Below are 24,104 nucleotides of genomic sequence, written 5' to 3'. Positions count from 1 at the left end.
AAGAAGTGTGGTAGCTAAAAGTATCATTTGATTTATTTTTATACCTTGAAATTAAAAGCTTTTTTCCTTCTTTCAAGGAGAGGGATAAAGGGCCTGAGCCAGAACACTTTCATGAGTGGGACCTGGAAAGAGAAGTTTTCTGTATCTCCCGTTTTAATGGGTGTCTGGGTTGGTTCGGGCACAAGATTTAAGAAAACAATACAGTACTTAAAAATAGAATGGTAAAATTGTAATTTATGCTATTATGTTATATCGATTGATTTTTCTTTTTTTAACAGCAGAAGTGAGCGATGTTGATTTTTTTGTTTGTTTTTAATGCTCATGAACAGTAATAGCCATCCGAGTGCCTAGGTTAGGTATGACTCAAGCACATGCAGGTTTTAGGACTTGTGTGTGCCGCTCTGCGGTGCACCTGCGTCCTGGCCTCTGGCACCCTTCCTGCCAATCTTGTCCCATTTCTGACCACACAGCACCAATTGCTTGGGAATAGTTCCCACATGTGTGATGGTTTTTGAACATGGACCTGTGCCCACTCAAAAATTGAACAGAGGCCATATACAGTTTAAATCTAGCACTCCAGAGGTGAAAAAATAAAATCAACATTACTCCACTAAGCCTCAAATGCTATGTCTTCCTTTTATCTTTTTAGAAGCCAGGGAAAACAAGTGCTATCTCTGGAATGATTCTTGAAGGTCTCATTAAGACTTCCCTGTTACATCACTTTCCAAACAAAGCAGCTAGAGTTATTTGTCATGCCTATATTTTAAGTTGGTATATTTGTTAAAGTTCTTTGCAGTTGGGTCTTTGGGTTTTTTTGTGTGTGTGTTTTACTTTTTTTGGTCAAGAAGGATGAAAAAGACTGTATTTAGAGTTTATATTCAAACACTGACTTGCTTTTATCCATTAAAGCTTACCTAAGCTTCAGTTCTCTTCACCAGAGAACAAAATGGTGCAACATACACGCAGACATACAGAGAGTTGTAGTGTCGTTGTTTTAAGAATATAGCTCTAGAAATGAAAATTCAGTAAACATTTATTTAGTGCAAGGAAAATTGCCTTCAAGAAGCTTACACTCCAGCAAGACAAAACCTGTGTTGCCCTTGTGATTGAGTTTCCTGATTAAATACAGCGTCCTGTGATATACAAGCTGGTATGCGTTTAACCTAATTAACGTATATGTGGGTCATTAAATACAAAAGAACTACTATTTTCATGCAGCTGTTACTGGTCAGCTTTGTCTGTTTTCCTTGTTGACTCCAGTCTGACATTAAGAAGCTACTTATTCTCTGTTCCTGAGTTTCCTTTACTGTGAAATAAGGATTTTGGACTAAATGATTTATTTGGTCTCATTTCTAAAATTCTGTTTTTGATTTTTTTTCCCCTCAGATTTGCTATGCTGTGTTACATACACAGATCTGACATACTTGGTGTTTTTGTTTGCTTCTATTTTGTTTGGGGATTTGACGGGTGGGGGGGCACATTTTCTTGCAAAGTGTACTCACCTATTTTCTGAATAACCTGCAATATTAACAGAGCATTTCTTATGGGTCATCCATCAGAAGGATTCCATGCCCTGCCCCACCCCCGAAAATGCTCTGTTTTCCAAAACTGTGAGTTAATAATTGGGTATATAACCTTGCTTTGTTTTCAGGCTTTGTGAGTGTTCAACTTTGTGTTGTTGAAGGTTCTCTATTCCACAGAGTTTATTGCTGTCATTTTTTATTTCTAGTCTCTGAGTTTTCACATTTCACCATTTGCCTCAAATAAAGGGTTTTCTCTATTTAGGCTCTCAGGTTAATGCTTTCTGTTTTAAGACTTTCTGTTTTTTTTTAAAAATTGCTTGTTTTGATGCAGCTAGATCTTAACTGATTAAATTGAAAATATTTCACTTGCATGTTACTTTCTAAGATGTAGCTGGTGTGTATATATATACACACACACACACACACACACACATACATACATATTATGTGCCAGTTTTCTTTTGCCTGGAAAGATCTTTGAAACTAGTGTTCCACTTGATAGTAAATGCTAGCTTCTTCTGGTGTATTCTGTAAAATTAGATCTGAGTTATTTAAGAAAATTTAACACTTGCAGAGCTGTATTTAAATAATGACCTGTCTGCAGAAATGGATATTATTCTTCATTGTTTAAGTAATGTGAAAACATTGTAGGAACTCTCATCTCTGCTGGAGTTTGTAGTTTTTTTGGCTGTTTGCCCTGTAGACTGACCATTTATGACACCAACAACTGGAAAAGTTTTCATGGATAAAAATACTGTAAATAAACCAAAATAAAATTTGCATTTTACACATCATTTGAAAATGGGCAGTGTAATTCACTCAAGTGACTAAAAGCATAAGATTTGGGTCCAGTTAAAATAAATTTTATTTGGCATTGTCACAGTAGCAAGTTATTGAAACAGATTCTAAGAGGGAGCACTTAAGCTTTCTTTTTTTCTTTAAAAATGCTTTACAAGATTTATTACCATTTGTCACTTCTTGCACTTTACTTATTTTGCATATTTTATTCAGGAAGAGGCTTTGACCCATTTCATATAAATCTGAATTACATTGTGGGCTTCCCCATTGGTTCAGCGGTAAAGAATCCACCTGCCATGTAGAAGCTGCAGGAGACACAGGTTCGATCCCTGAGTGGGGAAGATCCTCTGGAGGAGGGCATGGGAAGCCACTCCAGTATTCTTGCCTGGAGAATTCCATGGACAGATGAGCCTGTCGGGCAACAGTCCATAGCGTGGCAAAGAGTCGGACATGACTGAAGTGACTTAGCACACGCACACACACAATTTACATCGTAAGCAATTTTCATGATGAACAAACTGTATGGGGTAGTCTCCCATGTTAACAAAATTATTTTAATAGCTTTTACAGAAGAACTATTTTGGCTCAGAGGCTGAATATTTTATTAAAAGTTTGGTTATTATTTTATGGTGCCCAAAAATAGTATGTATTGATGAATTATTTCAGGGTCTGTACCTCAGTGTCTTTTAATGCTAAAAAATATTCTTCAGCTATGAGCCACACTTGGACTAGATGGAAACATAATAGCTATTATTGGTAAGAAATTTTGATGCGTGATTTTCAAATTATGAAAGAAAAAGTTGTCTAAATAGCTTTTCAAAAAAGACTGATTCCTTCTGCATGTGATACATGGCAGAGACCTCCCTGTTTTTTTAAATGAAGCCATGAATAAAACCAGAAGCACTCGGGCTGACAGTTTCTCCTTCAGTGCTTAGATTGCCTTGATGTAGAGTAACTTTACCTAAAAAGCAATTTGTATACAACAGAGCTCGGTAATCCTCTCTTCATTACATATTACAACCCAGTTTTTCCTTCTCTTTAAGGTGGTTTAGATTAGAATCCAAACAAGGAAAAAGAGCCAAAAACAGGGGTGAGATAAAGGTCAATATTCAATTTATGAGGAACAATATGACAGCAAGTATGTTTGACTTATCAATGAAGGACAAAACAAGATCTCCTTTTGCAAAATTAAAAGATAAGATGAAAGGTAGAAAAACTGATGGGACGTTTTCTGATACATCTTCTGCAATCATTCCAAGTTCTCACATGCCTGATGCCCATACTGAATTTTCAAGTAGTGAAATACAGATGAAATCTAAACCAAAAAAGCCTTTCCTTTTGGGTCCTCAGCGACTCTCTTCAGCGCATTCAATGTCTGATTTAACTGGGGCCCACGTATGCTCGGAGAAGCTGAAGTCTGGCGCCGTTGCTCAAACGCATCTTCTTGGCCGCCAGATAGATTCCTTTGGAGCAGTTCCGGAAAGTGGTAAGTGATGTATGCATTCTTTATAGTTGATCCCGTGTGATCTGAACTACCTTCCTAATTTTTAAACTTTGACTTCTAAACTTAGAGAATAAAAATTGAGGTTTCTTGCTAGCATTTTCTAAATTAGTCCTCAGATATTTATTGAGTACCTACTATATTCAAAATTGGTAAGTTTAAAGACAGAGCTGGTTTGAATTCAATCCTGTATTTATATTAGATAATAGAAATGAGTCTTGGTCTCTCTTCATGGCCTGGTTTCTTTTTCTTTTTTTTAACTCTTATTTCTCCTGTCTCAGAAGCCTGAAACATAAGTGAATATTCCATTTCATCAGAATTTTCCTAGAAAAGAGTCTTACTGTTCAGAAGTAAGAAAGTGAATTTGATACTACTGATGAAAGAACAGTGGGAATTTATACAGCACTGTAGTGCTGAGCAGAACCTTTAGTTTTGACATTATAATTTGTGTGATTGTTTCATTCTGAGCTGAGTAAATTACTAATTGTCTAGCAAGATACTAATTGTTATTAGCCTGCATACTGCTGTACCTTAGCATTTTAAGATTGTTTTCCTTGATTATTTTAAAAGGTTAATATCTTTCAATAGCTAATTGCTCTCATTCTAAAAGCAGCAGTATGCACACAGGATGTGTCAAATAGTGTGATATAATGTGTCACTGATTATGTACTAACTACAAAATTGTTTGCAGGAAGTCTCAAGTCTCCACACAGAAGAACACTGAGCTTTGATACGTCTAAAATGAACCAACCTGACAGCAGTGTGGATGCAGGTGAATCGGCTTTCGGAAGACAAAATGACCCATTTACAAATGTGACTGCTTCATTACCCCAAAAATTTGCAACACTGCCAAGGAAGAAAAATCCATTTGAAGAAAGCAGTGAATCATGGGACAGCAGCGTGAATTTATTTTCAAAATCAATTGAAGTAAGAAAAGAAAACAAGAGAGAAAAAAGGGAGAAAGTCAGCCTCTTTGAAAGAGTGACTGGAAAAAAAGATAGACGATCGGATAAACTTAACAACGGGGGAGCCGATAGCCCTTGTGACTTGAAATCACCTAATGCGTTTAGTGAACATCGGCAGGACTATTTTGATTATGAGTCAACTAATCCGTTTACAACAAAATTCAGGGCTTCAAATATAATGCCATCTTCAAGGTAAGCTTAAACGTGGGGATGTTGTGCTATTTTGGAAAATATTATACTTGAAAGTATCAAATATCCTTTTTAAATTCCTTTCACTTGATTTGAGAAAAATGCTAATCTTGTTTTTATAATTAATTTTGGAGCCAGGCAGTGTGTACATCTTTGGAACTGAACTTTTTATCTTAGAAGGATAAAAGATTCTTAATCCCCACCGCATTATATTTCTTTCTACTTAATGCTGGCCAGAAACTCTCAGAAACTTAGGGAGAAAACTATGTAGCTTTTGATGAGGTGTGGTGAGAGGGAATCACCAGTGGGTGCTAATTCAAGCCAGAAATCTAAGTGATGAGTTGGGTTTCTAGATGTTACTATTTTTCATTGATTGGTTGTGAACCAGTAGCAGCGTATGGACTCTTCTTTAAGAAATACTGGCTTAAGTTAAGTATTAATGTTTTTTGTGAAAGTGTTAGTTGCTCAGTCATGTCTAACTTTTCGTGACTCCATGGACTTGAAGTCTGTCATGTTTCTGTATCCTTGGAAGCCATGGTTTTCTTTACAGGTGTTGACTATCCTTACTAAGGGCTTCCCGGTGGCACTAGTGGTAAGGAATGCACCTGCCAGTGCAGGAGACTGAAGAGATGTGGGTTCAGTCCCTGGGTCTGGAAGATACCCTGGAGGAGGGTGGGGCAGCCCACTCACGCTTTCTTGCCTGGAAAATTCCATGAACAGAGGAGCCTGGCTGGCTACCGCCAATAGGGTCACAAAGAGTTGAACATGACTGAAGCGACTTAGCATGCACATACATACATCCTTATTAAATGGCTGTTTGGAGTAATGTTTATTGGAATCCAGTGAACCTTGGGAGTGCTATAAATACATCACAGAGCATCTGTAATGATCACTTACAGAAATAATCTATCATGATAAGGTTTAGATTGTCAAAATCCTGGAGTTTTCAGTTATGTTAATAGTACTTTTCTAGTTCCTTAGTACAGGTTGGAATTGTATGGCTTAAGTAAGATGATGCATTTTGCAGAAGTGAATGGTGGAATAGCTGATTAAGGAAACCTCAAGCTAAAAATAAGATGAAGCTATTGGAATCTTGTGCAGCTATCATGGAGGAGCATGGTAGACTGTTTGCCGTGAAACATAAACGTTCTTTGCCGGGGCAAGAACGTATGGTGATCAGACCCCAGTGAGAAACCTCCTCAGTGGCTCTGTGACCTCTCTCAACTTCCGCATCTCTGTCTTTGAAATAAGGAAAATGAGACGTTCTCAGTAGGATTGGGGGACGATAAATGATAAAGTGCGTGGCGTAAACCCAGGCCCCAGATAGGGCACCCATAACAGCGGTTGCTGTTAGTTTTATGTAGTGCCGTGTCATATTTTTACGTTTTACATATTTTTACGTTTTATGTAGTGCCGTGTCATATTTTGGTCAAGAACGTTGCTTTGTTTTGTCCCGCTATAAACAGAAAATAGTGCTAATAATCGCCCTTTTAGGCTTGTGATCTCCTGCCTGTCTTCTGATCTCTTAAAACATTAATTTAGAGTTTTCCGGGGAAAGCTAGTATTTCTTTTGTCTTCTTTTATCAAAATAAATGGGTATTCACTGTAGCTTTGGAAAGTATTGTTCAGTTTTATTTATAGACTATACTTCAAAGAAATATGTTTTTATCATATGGTATTAATATTTTATTGAGAAGGCCATGGTTTTGATATGCTATTCCCAAATACTTCACTTTGTTATTTTACATACTGCACTTCACATATTGCCTTAAGAAGCTACACAGGTAAATAGACATGTAGTTGCTTTTTTCCCTTAACTGAGCTTTTTTTGGACCGAGTTATTGCCAAGAACTATCTGAGATAACTTAGAGACTGGGAGAAGGCAGTGGCACCCCACTCCAGTACCCTTGCCTGGAAAATCCCATGGACGGAGGAGCCTGGTGGGCTGCAGTCCATGGGGTCACGAAGAGTCAGACACGACTGAGCGACTTCACTTTCACTTTTCACTTTCATGCATTGGAGAAGGAAATGGCAACCCACTCCAGTGTTCTTGCCTGGAGAATCCCAGGGACGGGGAAGCCTGGTGGGCTGCCATCTATGGGGTCGCATAGAGTTGGACACGACTGAAGTGACTTAGCAGCAGTAGAGTCAAAGAAAAGTGAAAACAGTGGGATATGGTAGGAAAATGATTTTTAAATTATGGCAGTATGTGGAAAAATAGGTGTCCTCGAATTTTTAATTGCCTTACATGTGGCTATTTACATGAACTTAAAAATCAATGTTTTAAAAGTGAGTGTGGCGTTTTGCCAAATTGAGGCTTTGTTTTGGGTTACTTCAGTATTAATGCTGTGTCTATCAAAATTAGAGTTGTAATCCTAAAGGAAATCAACCCTGAATATTCACTGGAAGGACTGATGCGGAACCTCCAATACGTTGGCCACCTGATGTGAAGAGCTGTCTCATTGGAAAAGACTCAGATGCTGGGAAAGATTGAGGGCAGGAGAAGAAGGGGCAATAGAGGATGAGATGGTTCAATGGCATCATGGACTCAATGGACAAACTCTGAGAGATAGTTAAGGACGGGGAAGCCTGTTATGCTGCAGTCCGTGGGATTGCAAGAGTCGGACACAACTGGTAACTGAACGACAGCAAGATGATATATGCATCAAATGATTGCAAGTAGTGAAAAAACAATAGGTTTTTTCATTTTAAAATTTTCTCTTCTTCATACTCAACGAGATGCCAACTATGAAGACAAAAACATCTGTAGATTCCTTCGAAGTTACTCTTCCTTTTTATGTCACAAACCATCTTTGTGGTAAATGGAAAACATTTGCGGTGAAGGGGTTTGTTGTTGTTTCGTCACTAAGTCGTGTCCAGTTCTTTGTGACCCCATGGACTGTAGCCCACCACGCTCCTCTGTCCTCTGCTAACTCCTGGAGTTTACTCAAATTCATGTCCTTTGGGTCGGTGATGCTATCTAATCATCTCACCCTCTGCCGCCCCCTTCTTTTGCTTCAATAAACTTTCCCAGCATCAGGGTCTTTTCCAATGAGTTGGCTCTTTGCATCAGGTGGCCAAAGTGTTGGAGCTTTAGCATCAGTCCTTCCAAAGAATATTCAGGACTGATTTCCTTTAGGGTGGACTGGTTGGATCTCCTTGCAGTTCAAGGGACTCTAAAGAGTCTTCTCCAGCACCACAATTCAAAAGCATCAATTCTTCAGCACTCAGCCATCTTTATGGACGAACTGTCACATTGTACATGACTGTACAAAACTGGAAAAATCAGTTTTGACTGTATGGACCTTTGTCAGCAAAGTGATGTCTCTTTGTAAATACACTGTGTAGGTTTGTCATAGCTTGTCATCCAAGGAGCAAGCATCTTTTAGAGATAAATTAATAGAAGGATTGACTATAAATAGATCTAGGAAGATAGTGCAGTTTGAATTTTTGAAAAGAACTTTGTCTCAAGTGGAGTTAGAAAGGATATAGTTAAGATAGTTTGGTCTGTTCATATTTTTCCTTCCAGTAGCATTCCTCAGTTATATGGGACACTTTCGATTTCTTACCTTAACATCTAAACCAAATGCACTTTTGAAACTATAGACTTGCATCACTAGGACACATGCTGTGAATTATTTTTTTTTCCAGTAACGCTAAATAGATCTCTTTACAGAGTCCTCGGGACTCCTGTGACCGATGTCTGTGAGAAAGATGAACAAAGTGAAGGCTGAAATATGTAGGTGTGGAACTGAATTTTGTTCTTTGAGTAAACTGGTTCCCTGTGATCTCAGATACGTGGGAACCATATTGTTACTCTCTGGCTGAATAATGTGTGTGTGATCACAACTGGAGAATTTTCCTTATGCCAAAAAAAGGAACACTTTCTTGAAAGTTAGAGATTTTATTTGTTTGTAAGTAAAGTCGAGCTGAAGAAATCACCTATAATCACAAAAGTTACTGCATTTTGCTTCTGTTCTTGGAATAGATCCCATAGTCGTACGTAAAACTGAGAGAGGAAATGAGCTAGCTTTTTTGTTGGGTTACTTCAACATAGAGTAGGGCTCTTTGAAATCCCTTTCCCCGAAATTGCTAATTCTCAGTCTCTTTCCTCTTACCTACCCCCACTTCTCTGAACAGAAGTAACTGTTCCTTGTGCTGCAGCCTGGTCTCCCTAGGCCTGCCTTTCTGTGGGCATCCTGCGGTTCAGTAACCTGACTACTTTACCCCTGTCACCTCCATGAACAACGTGAGGACAGAGCCTCCTTTTCATTCATCTTTTAACCCTTAATCTCCAGCGTAATGGTAGGTAGCAGGTATTGGAAAGCAGGTTTTGAATAAATGAATATGGTGTAGCAGATGGATTTCCTAAAATACTAGTATTATCCCCTCATTCCCTTAGCCCCCTGCTTCCAGCTCAGTGTGGGCTGTGAAGGTCTTTCTGATAGACCAGAAACAGATCCATAAAGGCAGATGTGTGTATTTTTATTTACAACTAAACATGATTCCACTCCAGTATTCTTGCTTGGGACATCTCATGGACATAGGAGCCTGGTGGGCTACAGTCCATGGGGTTGCAAAAGAATCAGACACGACTTAGTGACTAAACGACAACAACAAAAGATGGTTAGAAATCTAAATGAGTCTTAAAGGACTACTAAGATGTAATACTCATTCTGACTGGCACATTTCTGAAGTTTGTTAAGAATTCTGTATTATAATAGTTAGGATAGATTACCAGCTGCAGTAAACAACCTTAGATCTTATTGGCTTGTTCCAGTAAAAGTTTATCCCTCCTTATCATGACGCGTGAGTGCTTTGTTCCATGCTGTTTCTTGGCTCCACACGGTTGCTCAGGAACCAGGCTCCTTGTAATACTGTTGTTTAATGTGCATCCCCCAAGGCTGCGCAGCAGAGAAAAAGAGTGGAGGATCATGCGGATGTCTTCATGTGCCAGGCCTGGCAGTGGTACCCATTCCTTGTTCTGCCGGTGTTCCGTTGGGCAGTGTTCAGTCGTGTCCTAGCCTGAGTGCAGCCAGTTAGGAAGCATGGTTTAGCTGCAGACCCAGAGAAGAGCACTGGCTTTGAGTGCACAGTGGTGTGTGTCCTGGATGCCAGCTCTAAGAAGTCTGGATAACATTCTAACACTTGGTATGCTGTAGAAGTCCTGCTGCACGTGTATGTGAAAGTGTAGCTGGAATTCTTAGAGTTTTCAGAAGAATGTTTTATCAGTTAACTATTGGTGTTGAGTTGTTTGTGTTTTAAAATTGCTGCTGCTCCTGTTTTTAATTACAAATCACAGGTAATTTAGCAGCATCATTATCAGCTAATGTTACGTGATTAACCCTGCAGTTAAATAATTTTAAAAAAAATAGTGATTTTTTTACATCAGCAATATTTAACTTTCCCAAAACCAATATTCCTGAATGTTTGTTATACCATTTTCAATAATTTGTTCATGATTAATTCTTCAACACTGGGCTATTTTCCCTCTGGAAAGTGGAAATAGGTAGGTATGTTCACCAAAGCAGATTTGCTTTTTTTTTTTTTTAAGAAGAGAGTCACAGCTAGACTGTTCTCTTAGGTGGGGACAGGTGACCAAGTTCTGGCTTACTGAAGGCTTAGTGGAAGAGAAGAATGGTCTGTCCTCCATATCCCTGGGTTCTTTGCATCCATGGAATCGAGCAATCGTGGGTCAAAAATATTTGGGGGAAAAAATTCTAGAAAGTTCCAGAAAGTAAAACTTGAACTTGCTGCTTGCTGGCAGCCATTTACACAGTATTTACCACTATTCATATAGCACTTACATTGTGTTGAGTGTTATAAGTAATCTAGAGATGATTTAAAGTATACAGGAAGGATGTGTGTAGGTTACATGCAAATACTAGGTTTTTTTATACAAGGGGCTTAAACATCTAGAGAGTTGAGTAATCTGGGGTCTTAGAACCAATACCCTACAGATACCAGCGGGTGATGTATACCAGTTTTAGGGCTAGTCCATGAAAACCTCCTATACAGCCCTCCATATTCCTTGCTTCCACCATACCCTGGACAGAAGGTTGGCAAACTAGGCTTGTAGGCCAAACCTGGCTTGCTGCCTGGTTTTTGGAAATAAGGTCTTACTGGAATGCAACTTGCCCATTTGTTTATGGATGCTTTTGTGCTGTAATAGTAGAGTTGAGTAGTTATGAAAGAGACTGTATGACCCACAAAGTCAAAAATATTTATTACTTGACCTTTTACACAGATAATCTGCTGAACCTGTACTAACTAATCTGTTGAACCTGTACTAACTAGATGGAGGTCTTTGGAGAACCATAGATAGAATCCCTGAATGCATGTGAAAGGCCACCTCATAACAACAACTGCTGAACCTTGTTGTGAATAATAAATTTTCAGAATGTAAAATTACTGTGATGTTTGCATTTATGTATTATAGCACATAGCATCGTTATTTAGAGTTTAGGTCATAATGCCTCTTGTTCTGTTTAAGGAAGCCTAATTCAAAACACTTTCAGCGTTACTGGTTTGCAACACCAGATCCAAACTTCTGTTTCTGATTGTCAAGGATTATTGTGTTTTAGGCTTTTCTTAACTATTGAGTTTTTCTTTTACTGAACTTCACCTTTCTGTTCCAGGTGGGTTCATTTCCTTATTGCACCTCTCTACCCTGAGGTCTCTAAGCCTGGCCAGTTCCGTTCCTTGGCTCAGCTGTGGAATGCACTCTTTACTCGTCTGAGTGTCCTCAGACTGTCCTTGATGTTGAAAACTCTTTAATCCTGTCTTGATTGATAACATAGTGTTCCCTCCTGTGGAATTCTGCTGATATAGAACGTAATTGCCGAACAATGTTTATTCTGTCTCGGTTTTAGTTTTCCCAACTAACCTGTGTAAACTGTTGAACAGTTGTGCTGTATCTTCTTTGGTGGGTGCCTGCAGCACCCAGGGGCTTCCCAGATGGCTCAGTGGTACAGAATCCGCCTGCCAGTGCAGGAGAGGCAGGTTTGATCCCTGGATCGGGAAGATGCCCTGGAGAAGGAAATGGTAACCCACTCCAGTATTCTTGCCTGGAAAACCCCAGGGACGGAGGAGCCCGTGGGCAACAGCCCATGGGGTCACAAAGAGTCAGATACGACTGAGCACGTGCGCGCAGCACCCAGATCACTGCTCATCCTCAGTGCTGACCGTCAGGGGCACCTGGGTTTTTTGTTTCGTTTTGCTTAAATCTTAGTTGAGTCCTACTGCAAGGTTAAATTAGAATCTTCAGTGGGTAAGCCCGGAAATAAAAGTCAGTGTTAAAAAAAAAGACTTCCTGCTGATTCTCAGGCTTAATAGTTACTGATCTGAATTACATCATCTATTTCATAAAAGTTCAGTAAGTACTTATGTATGAACAAGAATCAGGAGTTGTGCTGGTAAACTCATAGTTGAAGAGACAGTTTAGTCATATTAGCTTTGTCCGCAGGGCCCTAAGTAAGTAGAGGGATCAGTGAGGAGATCGGCTTGACTAAAACAGGGATGTGGAGAGGAGTATTTATTTGGTCGAATGGCTAAGAAACAACTAAATTATAGTAGGCATTGAAGATCAATCAGAAATGTCTGACTGTTGAGTATTTATGGCATCTGTGGATGGATTGTTTTTTGGGATTCAGGTGACACCTAGGCATCAGTCGTGATGAACAGCATTTAAAAAACATGCTTGTGTTTGTACGCTACCTGTAAGAAATTGAAGAGAACCTCGAATTTGTGATGTGTATTCTTCTGAGGTTCCAGTTTAGGACTGAAGAACTTCTGCTTAAGGGAAGTCATTCATACAAGGAAAAAATTTGTAGTGTGTCTTATTCTGAAATTTAAAAAAATATATATAGTCGAGAACATAAGCCTACTCTGTAGGATGAGCTAATGCTGTTTGAGGTTAGAGGCAGCTCATTGAAGAGCAAGACCTTATGGGGAGGTATTTTTACCAGAGAATTTTGTTTTGGGAACATCCTCTTTAAGACCTGCACAAAGAACCTGCTTTGCTTTCATTATTTTCTGCCTTGTTGTAGTTGTGAAAACCATGTAAACAAACTCTTAGTTGGGCTATGAAAACTTAATGGTATATTGTATAATTCCATTCCTAGTACCCTTGACTTTATTAGAGTGTATATGCCTGTGTTTCCCTTTGCAGTATTTGCTGTGGAAGAATCTGTCCACATCTTAGCTCTGAACTTAAGCCAGTTATTTTTTAGGTCAGTGCATAGTGTCTGAGATCAAAATCTCATATTTATCATATGTACTTTACAATTTTGCATAATAGTATCAGTTCAGTTCAGTCACTCAGTCGTGTCCAACTCTTTGCAACCCCATGGACTGCAGCATGCCAGGCCTCCTTGTCCATCACCGACTCCTGGAGTTTACTCAGATTCATGTCCATTGAGTCGGTGATGCCATCCAACCATCTCATCCTCTGTTGTCCCCTTCTCCTCCTGCCTTCAGTCTTTCCCAGCATCAGGGTCTTTTCCAGTATCTTTGATGATTGTCACATGCCTTTCTTAGACTGCAAAAAAAAAAAAAAAGTTACCTAGAGTATATATTTAAATGTTTCTAATTTTCACAGCGAAAATCACCACAGGCTTTTGAGCATGTGACGATGACTATGAAGTTGTATAGTACGTCCATTAAAAAATAGACATGTGTTTATTTTTCAGGGTTATAGTAAACAAATCATCCTAAAGAAAAGACCTTATTCATAGTTTTAAAGCCATCATTTTTATAATGTTCCTTACATTTTTTTTTCCTATTTAAATTTAAAACACAGTCTTTGGTTTAATAAACCTCACCCCACATAAGGTTTATTTTAATAGCAGTGTTTACTTTTTGTCCATATTTGTCTAATGTTAAAGATAATCTGCCTGTTATTCATGGCAGCCTATAAATCTTTTTTACACAGCTGACAATTTGTAGCTTCATTTATGAGACAGAAAACAAAAACTTTTGAGATGATTTTTAGAGCCATTAATCCATTAGTGCCCAGGGATTTACAGAATGTATCTAATGAAAGGATGACTGGGAGCCTGAAATATGTGATGTGATTAGTTCCCTTAACACTAACTAGAACTTTTATGCTTAACTCCCCAGATACGACTTGAAACTTTTTTACCCTTTGTCATCCTAATACTCATTATAATAGCTCTCATTAATTGGTACAACTCCCAGTGGGTTAATTTGAAGATACCAGCCATGCTATCCTTTTGCTAACTTACTAATGCAAATTGATATTTATAGACTTCAAAATTGAAAACAAAAAAAGCCCTAACAGAAAAGGACAAACTTTGCTAAGTTATTATTATTTTGAGCTGAGAGATTGAGATACACAGAGAATCTGTTGAGAAAAGAAAACAAGCCAAAAAAAAAAATCCATAAAAACTACTGTAGGCTAATAAACTGATGTGAAAATTTCTCAATTTACAGCACTTGACAGGTGCTAAAAGAAAAGCATCTTTAATTTTAATGTGTTGTTAGGACCTCTTTAGAGAGACTGTACAAGTTATTAACAAGGTCCTCTGAGACAGGAGACGGGTAATTAACAAGACCTATGGAGATATAGTTTAGGTAATTAACGAGCTCTTAGGCACTGGACACAGGATAACACATAGCGAGTCCAATACTTAAAGAGAACAGGTTGTTATGATATGATCAAATACAAGATGTAGAATGTAAGTCTTCTTGAAGTTTCTGATAGGAAAATACAAGATTATATTCTAGTGACCTTAATGCACTAATTTTTATAAATCAATATGTAAATTTTTTGCTTTAAGATAGAATTTGAGATAATTATTTCTTTGTAAAATCAACAAACAAGGAAGCTTGTTACATATAGATTAATAATCTTCATTAATTGCCATTAATGAACTTTGAGAACAATACATTGGAAGGACGTAACTTCTGTGATTCAGACTGCGCTGTGCGTAGTCGCTCATTCGTGTCCGACTTTTTGCGACCCCATGGACTGTAACCCCCCAGGCTCTAAATTTAGACTATTCTGTTTATTTTTCACCTATGGGCTGTTGATTAAAACTGCCTGTTCCAAATGGGCAGTCCACTTTCTTTGAGCTTTAAAATAGTCAGGATCTAGGCCAGAGAGGACTGTCTTCCATCAGTTCAGCTTTTACGTAACACGCAAGATCAGATCAGATCAGATCAGTCACTCAGTCGTGTCCGACTCTTTGCGACCCCATGAATTCCAGCACGCCAGGCCTCCCTGTCCCTCACCAACTCCCGGAGTTCACTCAGACTCACATCCATCGAGTCAGTGATGCCATCCAGCCATCTCATCCTCTGTCGTCCCCTTCTCCTCCTGCCCCCAATCCCTCCCAGCATCAGAGTCTTTTCCAATGAGTCAACTCTTTGCATGAGGTGACCAAAATACTGTAAGGGTCCCTCCCGTATTTTCTTAGGGTACCTTTAAGTCTGAGATTAGATGGTCTCAATTTCAGATACTTGGTCTAATTATTTCCTATGTAAATTTGAAATTGTTGGGGTATGAGTTGAGATCTGGTTCAGAAAACTCCCAGTCTGTAAGCCTTTATTAAAACATGCTATACTCTAAAGGTTAAGAATATGAAGAAAGCCCTTGCAGGTCTTCTAATTCATTCCATTGCTTCCTCTGTGTTGTCTGCTCAAGTCCATCAGAATGACTTTTTCTGAATTTCAGATCTCATAATCAAATGATGTTTTCAGTTTTCATTATTTTTGGATGAATAAGCTAGAACTAGGTCTTGTGCTGGAATATAGGAGGAGCCTGGCGGGCTACAGTCCATGGGGTTGCAAAGAGTCGGACATGACTGAGCAACTACACTTTCACTTTTGTATTTGCTATATATAAGGATAGCAGAGGTTATTAAGATACAAATCCTGCTCTAAGAGCTCATCAAAACAGGCACATAAAAATTAGGTCTAAATTCCATGCTAAGGACTGGCATTGTATCAGCATTGGGGTACTATGAAAGATTTTTACATTGGGTTGTGATACCATCAGAGTAATATCTTCAGTATTCTGTAGCATGGGGATTTCCTGGGGCCAGGAGTGGCAGCAGGGAGGAGGCCTTGGAGCAAGAGAACAAGTTAAGAAGTTACCATGATTGTTGAGGTGAGAGTTTGATTGAGGTCACTTGGCAGTGAGGATGGAAAGAAGGGAACATCTCTGAGATACATTTCTGGACTAACATAGATGGGATTTGACCATTCTGCCTGTGTGTGTGTGTAGGGGAGGGATGTTGGGGGACTGGTAAAGGAGAAAAAATGAGGAGGATCATTTAAGTGATATGTCTTTAATCAATGTCTTAAATTTGATGAATCACAGTACTGTAAGAACTGTATTGTAGCAATGTCAGATCTTTAGTCTTTGAATCAAACTTGGCATTCCAGTCTTGATGAAGAGGTTTGAGTTTTTTGTGTTTTTAATGTGATGCTGTTTATTTTAGAATTTTGTTTTTAGAGAATAGGACTTACATATTTTGAGTTATTGGAGACAAGGAAGTTAGTGTCAACCTAATAACAGTTCATGAGAGTTTGTTTTTGAAACCTGGAAAATACTTCAGGTTCTTTGAACTCAGGAATGCACATTTCTATAACTGCTTGTGGACTTAATGCATTAAAAGTGTATTCACCTCAACACTGTTATTACTCCATGCATTTCTCTCCAGTGGCTTTGGCTTTACCAAGTCTTGCCCCTTGGGATCCCTTTTGTCAGTTTCTCACTAAGAATAACTTTTCTTTCTTTTACGCTTTTCCCTTGTTTGTGCACCGCTTTTGTAGGCCGCCTGCTTCGGTGTTTAGAGCATTTCTTTTTGGACCGCTGTGTCCACATCACCTGTGGTTACCCTTCATAACAATAAAGCTTTAATTTTTTAAATACAGGTGCTATTTCTATATATTTAACATGTGGTGGTAGTGTTACCTGTGGCCAGAGTGTTTTAAATAGCTGCTGGTGATAGAAATTAATTAATTTGATTTGGAATTGATAGGAAGCAATTAATTTGATTTGGAAATCATCTTCCTTATATGCATTTAGCTAGTTTCTAAGAATATTAGGATTCAGACATTTGACATTTGTCTCCTTGAACTTATATTTTAAATATAAATTATCTTTGATTTGATATACTAATACAATTCAGTATTATATAACAGAAGCTTCCCAGGTGACTGAATGGAAAACAATCTGCCTGACAATGCAGGAGATGTAGGAAATGATGATTCGATCCTGGGTGGGGAAGATTCCCCTGGAGGAGGAAATGGCAACTGACTTTAGTATTCTTGCCTGGACAATTACATGGACAGAGGAGCTTGGCGGGCTGCAGTCCATGGGATCGCAAAGATCCCAGCATGACTTAGTGGACTGAGCGTGCGCACATGCACACACATCATATAACAGATAATAATTATAATGTAAATGTATTCAAATCAATATAAATATTAAAGTACAGTATTATGTAACTACTTTAAATATAGTATACAACAAATAAAAATGTTTTATGTATTTTATATATTTATTTTAAGCTTAGATATCTTTCTGACAAAGTGCTAATACTACTTAATAGCAATTACATGGGTCAGTTTACCCAGAATAAAACTTAATTCAAATTGCCAATTTTTAAAGGTCATTTCAACAAACATGTTTGTAAAACTCTACAGGGGCTGGAGGTGGATGAGTGAAGATGAGATTCATAGGTTACAAGTAGCCTCCTAAGCTAGGGAGTGGGACGTGTAAGCAGTGACCAGTAATCCAGGCCGAGTGAACTGTGTTGAATACGGTTTGTTATGAGAAGGGAGGAAGAGCTTGCTAGAGATTGGGAAGTGCTTCTTCAAGGAAGAGGCCTTTGAACTTTTGTTCTTGACCATTGAACGAGATTTTTCAACTTGGGGAATGAGTAGACAGAGTAGTTTTTAGTACATAGCAAGGAAGCTTATTTTAAAAATTGAGAGATGCATTTTGAAAGAATGTTTTATAACAGTGACTATATACTGTTTTGTCTTTAATTGTCTGCTAACTACCTAGTAATTTTACCATTGCTTTTCTAGTTGGAGTCGTAGTCTGTCTGTCGTTCCCTGCCTGGTAGGTTCCTGAGGAAGTGTGTTTGCTCCTTTAGGCTACCAGGAGCCAATTAGTGAGTGCCCTGCAGCAGCTCTGCGTTAAGAATAACAGCCTCTTTGTTATGGAGCCTGGTGTGGGAATGGGGATATTCAGGTTAATCACATGTTTTGTTTACTTGAGGTGTACAATATATTGTTTCATGTAGATTTTTTCACTTTCAAAGAAATTAAGTTTCCCAAATAAATTAAAAATGGAGATCGTACCAGATATAACTTCATGTTTGATTCATAAGATATATTTGGTTAACTACTTCTACCAGAGGACTTTTCAGTGTTATGTAAAAGTATAAATACAGTCATAGTAGAATATCCTAAAGCAAGTATAGGATAGGTATCAAGAATTCAGGTTTAGGACTCAGGTCTGGATTTGAGTCTCTTGAATAGCTGTCTGACCTTACTTAGCCTTTCTAAGCCTCATTGTAAAATGGGATAACAGCCTTGGTGTTATGAAAGAAATTACGTGATGTTAGGCACCATAAAGTGCTAAAGGTAGGTTTGCCACGTGGTAAAGCTGGAAATGGTAGCTCTTGCTGTGGTCTTACTACAAAGCATCTGTAGAATCTAGTAACGATTGCTTTAAATAAGTTAAATTATTTACAAGTAACTATATTCTCAGCTTTAAAAATCATAAATCATAAAAGAACTTAGGAGTTCATATTTTTCGCTGACTGATAAAGAACATACATTTGGTAAAAAGAAATAGACATAAAAATTCTTTTCAATGTGTATGTTCAGTAATAATCTTTGATGAAATAAACTGTGTACCACATTGAAATTAAGTAAAAATATTCCCTATTTAAGTAGAAAATTTATGACTTTGAAGGCAGTGTATAATCCCGTGTTCAGAAATTATTACATAACACTAATAAGAACAGTGCAGGGTAAATATCTAAGCTGTGGCTTAACCTTAAAGCTTGATGAGTTTTTCTAAACTCACATGACTGAGTTCAAATTAAATTGTTCAAAGCTATCAGAGTAAGAAGGATAACTGCTGCTTATGGAAAACTCCTCAAAGTTTTGAGTCTGCTTTGGGAAAAGGCTTCCCTGCCTTAGGAAATTCACACAGGTATTAGTATATCCCTTCTAACCAAATAAGTGGGTACTTGTCTTATAAATGTTATTTTCTTTTAAAAGTTCTTGTTGGGAAGAAGAGGCTAGAAAGTATTTTTACATGGAACAATAATTTTTTTTCTGGCAAAATTACACAATGTTAGAGTCCTAGAAAATCAGCTCTTAACTTGCCAAGACTTCTTAAGGCTGGGCTTTTCAGCCTAAGGTGTAGCATAGCCAGAAATCTCCCAGTCACCCTAGCAGCTCTGCTTCCAAGGAGGATACATACACCGAGCCTGGGGTTTGTGTCACCCTGAGGAGAGGCCCCAGGAAGTCCAGTGGCCTCGTGTACCTCGTCTTGAAAGCTCTGCAGAGATGATGGTTTAAGGAAGCAGGTGCTTTCTGGCCACAACCCCTTGCAGGATGTTCTTGAACATTGGAGGCCGTCCTGGTGACCAGAGGGTGCCAAGGCTTCTTTTCCAGAACTTGGGCTTCCTGGTGGCTCAGACGGTCAAGAATCTGCCTGCAATGCAGGAGACCCCAGGTTTGATCCCTGGAGAAGGAAATGGCAACCCACTCTAGTATTCTTGCTTGAGTAATCCCATAGACAGAGGATCCTGGTGGGCTACAGTCCATAGAGTTGAAGAGTCACACTGAGCAGCTAATACTTTGACTTTGTTTTTGGCTTTGTCGTAGGTGCAGAGCCAGCTTGTGGTACTTTTGGCCAGGGGCACTGTGCGCCAACTTGCTTTTGTCCCCTCTTTCATGGAAGAGTTACCTCTGCCTAGATTGTCTTCAGCCTGTCAGGAAAAGGCTGATCAAGGCTGGGTTGGTCTTGATCACAGAGAGAGCCTGTGCTGGGTCTGGCCCTGTGAAGGGCCCTGGTGCCTTGTTCTCATCACTCCTGCCCAGTTTCACTGTTGGGCTTCCAGAGTAAACAGAACTTGCTTCCTACCCGTTCCCCATACCCTCAAAAAGACTCCAGTGAATATATGGCAGACAGTGGGCCACAGTCTACTCAGAGCAACAGGATAATCACAACACAATTTCCCAGACTGACAAGGTTCCTCAAAATTTAAGGAGAAAAGATTTTTTTGTGTTAAACATGATTATGGTGTGGAATAAAATGTAAAAATCTACCTGAATTTTTAAGTTAAATTTTAGATGTCAAGGCAATCTATGCTTGTTGTCACGTTTATTCTCATGCATCAGGCAGAATACTAACGAGAACAGAGTTTGAGAAGCTTAGTTTTAAAGAAATGGCAAACTCTCGGAATTCATAGGGCTTGTGTTTGGAAATTCGTAAGTTGATCGACTATTTTTTTATTTTGTTGTCTGCTATTCAGTTTAACTACATTTTATTTATAACTAATTCTTTTTTCATCAGGAAAAAACCGTAAGTTAAACTTGATCAAACATAATATTCTTGATGAAACATGCCTTAATTTCATGGATATCCTTCAGTCCTCAATGTTTTAGGACTTTGTTAATAACATAGAGATTTCCATACCATGATAGAGAAGCAGCTAGGTCTGAGTTTGCTGTCCATGATCTGTGGTGTCACTGACCACAATTTCTTAATTATCTTGCCTACGAGATCTCATAAAAGATACCCTGTGAGAATAATAATAAGTAAATTACTGTTAATCCCCACGGACATTTATGTGTTAGGTTCTGTTTTGCCATCCAGGTATCAGTGTGCATGCCCAGTCCCAGGAGAGATAATGGAGTATTTTAATCTCTAGTAACATTAATTTGATTTGGTACTCACTTCCCCCAACTCCCCCTTCAAAAGAAAGGAAAAAAGCAGTGTTGAGTTGCACCTTGACTCTTAAGCCCTATTTGCATGTGTAATAGACAAAATCATGCCGAAGGTTTTGTTTTTTAGTGGAATCTCTCTACCAGCACTTCATTTTTAAAGGCTTTTATAAAAGGAATTGTTAACATTCTTTGAACTCCTTTAACATTGAACCTCTATAAATTGTTTTCAGGATTTACCAGAGAATTTTCAATTTAATCTGTATTGTGATCAAATACCCAAAGTGGTAGACCTGGTTGGTAAACTGGCTAGTGGAATGGATTTTATTAGAAGTCACCAGTTTGAAACTTATTTCAATTCATATTGGCAGTTTTAAGTATCAGAGTAATTATATCTTAAAAAGAATGAACCGCCCCCCGAGTAATACGCTCTCAGGTCTAGATCAAAGTGATCTTCATTATTGAGAAAATTGATTTCCTCTGCTCTTTGGGGACTTGATTATTTCCTGTTGAAGCCTTTATTGATCACCTATTTATTCAGTCAATTATTAGCTCAATTTTTATTAAGCACTGGCTATTAATTTATTCAACATACGTTTGTTAAGCATCTGCCATACCCTAGGTACTGTGTCAGATGTTTGGACTGAAAAGATTGAGATATTGTTCCCTTTCTTCAAGGAGCCTGTGGTAGAAAGGAATAGAGAGTTCAGGGATTAAGATAAATACCCAAAATGCAGACTTAAAAAACAATTGTTTATAGAGCAGTTTGAGATCACAGCAGAATTGAGCAGAAGGTACAGAGATTTCCCATATCATCCTACAATCACAGATACAGCTTCTTCCATTATGAACATTCCCCACTAGAGTGGTAAATGTTTGTTAAAACTGAGGGACCTACATTGACACATCAGAACTATACACAGTCTGTGGTTTACATTAGGGTTCATTCTTGGTGTGCTATATTCTGTGGCTTTTGACAAATGTGTAATGACATGCCTCCATCTTTATAGTATCATATGGAGTATTTCCACTGCTGTACAAATCTTTTGTGCTCTGCCTATTGACTGGTCCCTCCTCCCCGACCCCTGGAAACTACTGATCTTTTTACTGTTTCTATAGTTTTTGCCTTTTCCAGAAGGTCACATAGTCAGAATCGTACAGTCTGTGTAGACTTTTCAGCTTGGCTCCTTTCACCTAGTGACGTGCACTTAAGGTTCCTCCACATTCTTTTCCTGACCTGAGAGCTTATCCATTCATTTCTTAGCACTGGGTAGTATTCCACTGTCTGGACGTACCAGTTTATCCACTTAGCTACTGGAGGACATCTTGAGTGCCTCCAAGTTTTGGCAGTTAGGAATAAAGTTTCTGCAAGCATTTGTGTGCAGGCTTTTGTGTGGACGTGATTTTCAGCTTCTCTGGGTGGACACCGTGGCGCGCAGGGGCTGGCCTGTGTGGTCAGTGCTCCCGTTGCCCCACACCTGCGTCCGCCTTAGGTGGTGTCCGTGCTGTTGGTGTTGCGGATTTTGGCCTTTCCGGTAGGTGTGTGATGGTATCTCATTGTTTGCATTTGTTTTTCCTCAGTAGCATATGTTGGACATCTTTTTATGCCTAATGCCATCTGTATGTCTTCTTTGATGAGATCTGTTGGAATCTTTGGCCTGTTTTTAAATCGGATTATTATTGTTGACTTTTAAGAGTTCTTTGTATATTTTGATAACAGTCCTTTATATCAGATATCTTCTTCATATATCTTCTCTCAGTCTGTGACTTGACTTTTCATTCTAGTAACAGTTTTTTTTTTTTTTTTGTACAGCAGAAGTTTTTAATTTTAATTAAGTTCAACTTGTAAATTTTTTCTTTCTTCATGGATCATGCCTTTAGTGTAATATCTGAAAAATGATTACCATACCCAAGATCATCTACATTTTCTTTGTGTTATCTTTTAGGAGTTTTGTAATTTTGTCCTTTACATTTGGGTCTGTGATTGATTTTGAGTTAATTTTTATGAAGGATGTAAGGTCTGTATCTAGGATCATACACTTTACATTGGATTTAGCACTTTGTCATGTAAAAAAATGTTCCATTTTAAATCTCTTTTAATCCTAATTTTTTGAAATAGGTAATGAAATTTTTGTTTCCTAATTAAGAATAAATTATATACGAAATGTAGAGCAATTTAATAGGTTGTACCTGGGTGCTGAGTGGTGGGCAGTAAGTTTGAAAAGATATAATTAAGCACAATAGGCTTTGAAAGCCAGGCTAAGAAATTTTGTTATTGTCCTGGAGGACGTGGGAGGCCAGTTCTTTGAAAGAAGGATGACGAGGTTAGACTTGAGCTTTAGAATATCCTACCCACGCCTGTTGCATAGCTAGATGGGATGGAAGGAGGGTGGTAGAGCCTGAGAGGAAGCTGTTACTGTGGTCCAGGCTGTTTTAGTGTAGGTTGTCATGTGGTCTCATGAGCAGAAGGGTAACCAACATTGGAAATGAGTAGCAAGGAAACAATGAGAGATCCACGTCCAGAAGCTGAGTGGGGAGAAGCTGGCTGCCTGCTGATGAGGCATGCAAGCTGAAGGCTGGAGTCAGGGGTGCCTCTGAGGCAAGACTTCACCTTTTTGTACCAGAAGAGGAAAGTCAGACAGAACTGATAGAAGAGTCAAGGTGATGATGGGCTAGGGACAACTTTGAGGCGCAAGTAATATACCCAGTCTGAGACTGAACAGACTTTTGTAAAGGAGGTATTGTTACAAAGGATAAAGCAGTTGTGGTTGAAGATTAAAGATGTAGCCGTCATCAGTCCACATAGTGGTGGCAGCTGAAGTAGAGGGAAGATACGAAATCACCAAGGTAGAGTGGAAAAAGAAGTTTGAAAGCAGAACCTTTAGAAATAGCTAGTGTCTTCCACCTAGGGCAGAATGAGGAAGATGACAGGTAGTCAGAAACATAGGAGAAAATTTAGGCCATCACAGATCACAGATCTCAGAAAGAGAGAATACTCTTCAAAGAGAACTGAGAGGTTAAAGAGAATGAGGCTGTTGCTGTAAATAAAAGTGATTTGTTGTTAACCTTCATAAAAGCGGCGGTGAGGATGTGTTTCAGGTTAGTTACAAAGGTGAGTCAGTGAAGTAACAAAGACGGCAGGAGGGGCTTGGGAGGAGTTAGAGATTGGCAAAATGAAAGTGAGGA

At 38.7% G+C, this 24,104-nt stretch overlaps 1 protein-coding gene across 4 annotated transcripts in view; it reads left to right on the top strand.

The window, feature by feature from the left end:
- Nucleotides 1-24,104, top strand: part of RAB11FIP2 (RAB11 family interacting protein 2) — a 44,091-nt gene that overhangs the window by 3,411 nt on the left and 16,576 nt on the right. For 2 of the 4 annotated variants that reach the window (XM_086377836.1, XM_086377837.1), the window contains exons 2-3: nucleotides 3,365-3,807; nucleotides 4,514-4,979. The exons of 1 other annotated variant lie outside the window; for it this stretch is intronic. In XM_086377836.1, coding sequence (XP_086233962.1) covers nucleotides 3,365-3,807; nucleotides 4,514-4,979 — 909 coding nt within the window. The remainder of the gene's footprint in view (nucleotides 1-3,364; nucleotides 3,808-4,513; nucleotides 4,980-24,104) is intronic. One more of the 4 variants, XM_086377838.1, reaches the window with a different exon arrangement.

Source organism: Bos grunniens, chromosome 26 (genome assembly GCF_055505025.1).
Source record: "Bos grunniens cultivar Pamir isolate PY7600 chromosome 26, Bosgru_T2T1.0, whole genome shotgun sequence".
In the NCBI taxonomy this organism is placed as follows: Eukaryota; Metazoa; Chordata; class Mammalia; order Artiodactyla; family Bovidae; genus Bos; species Bos grunniens.
This window is presented reverse-complemented; position numbering and strand designations above follow the sequence as displayed.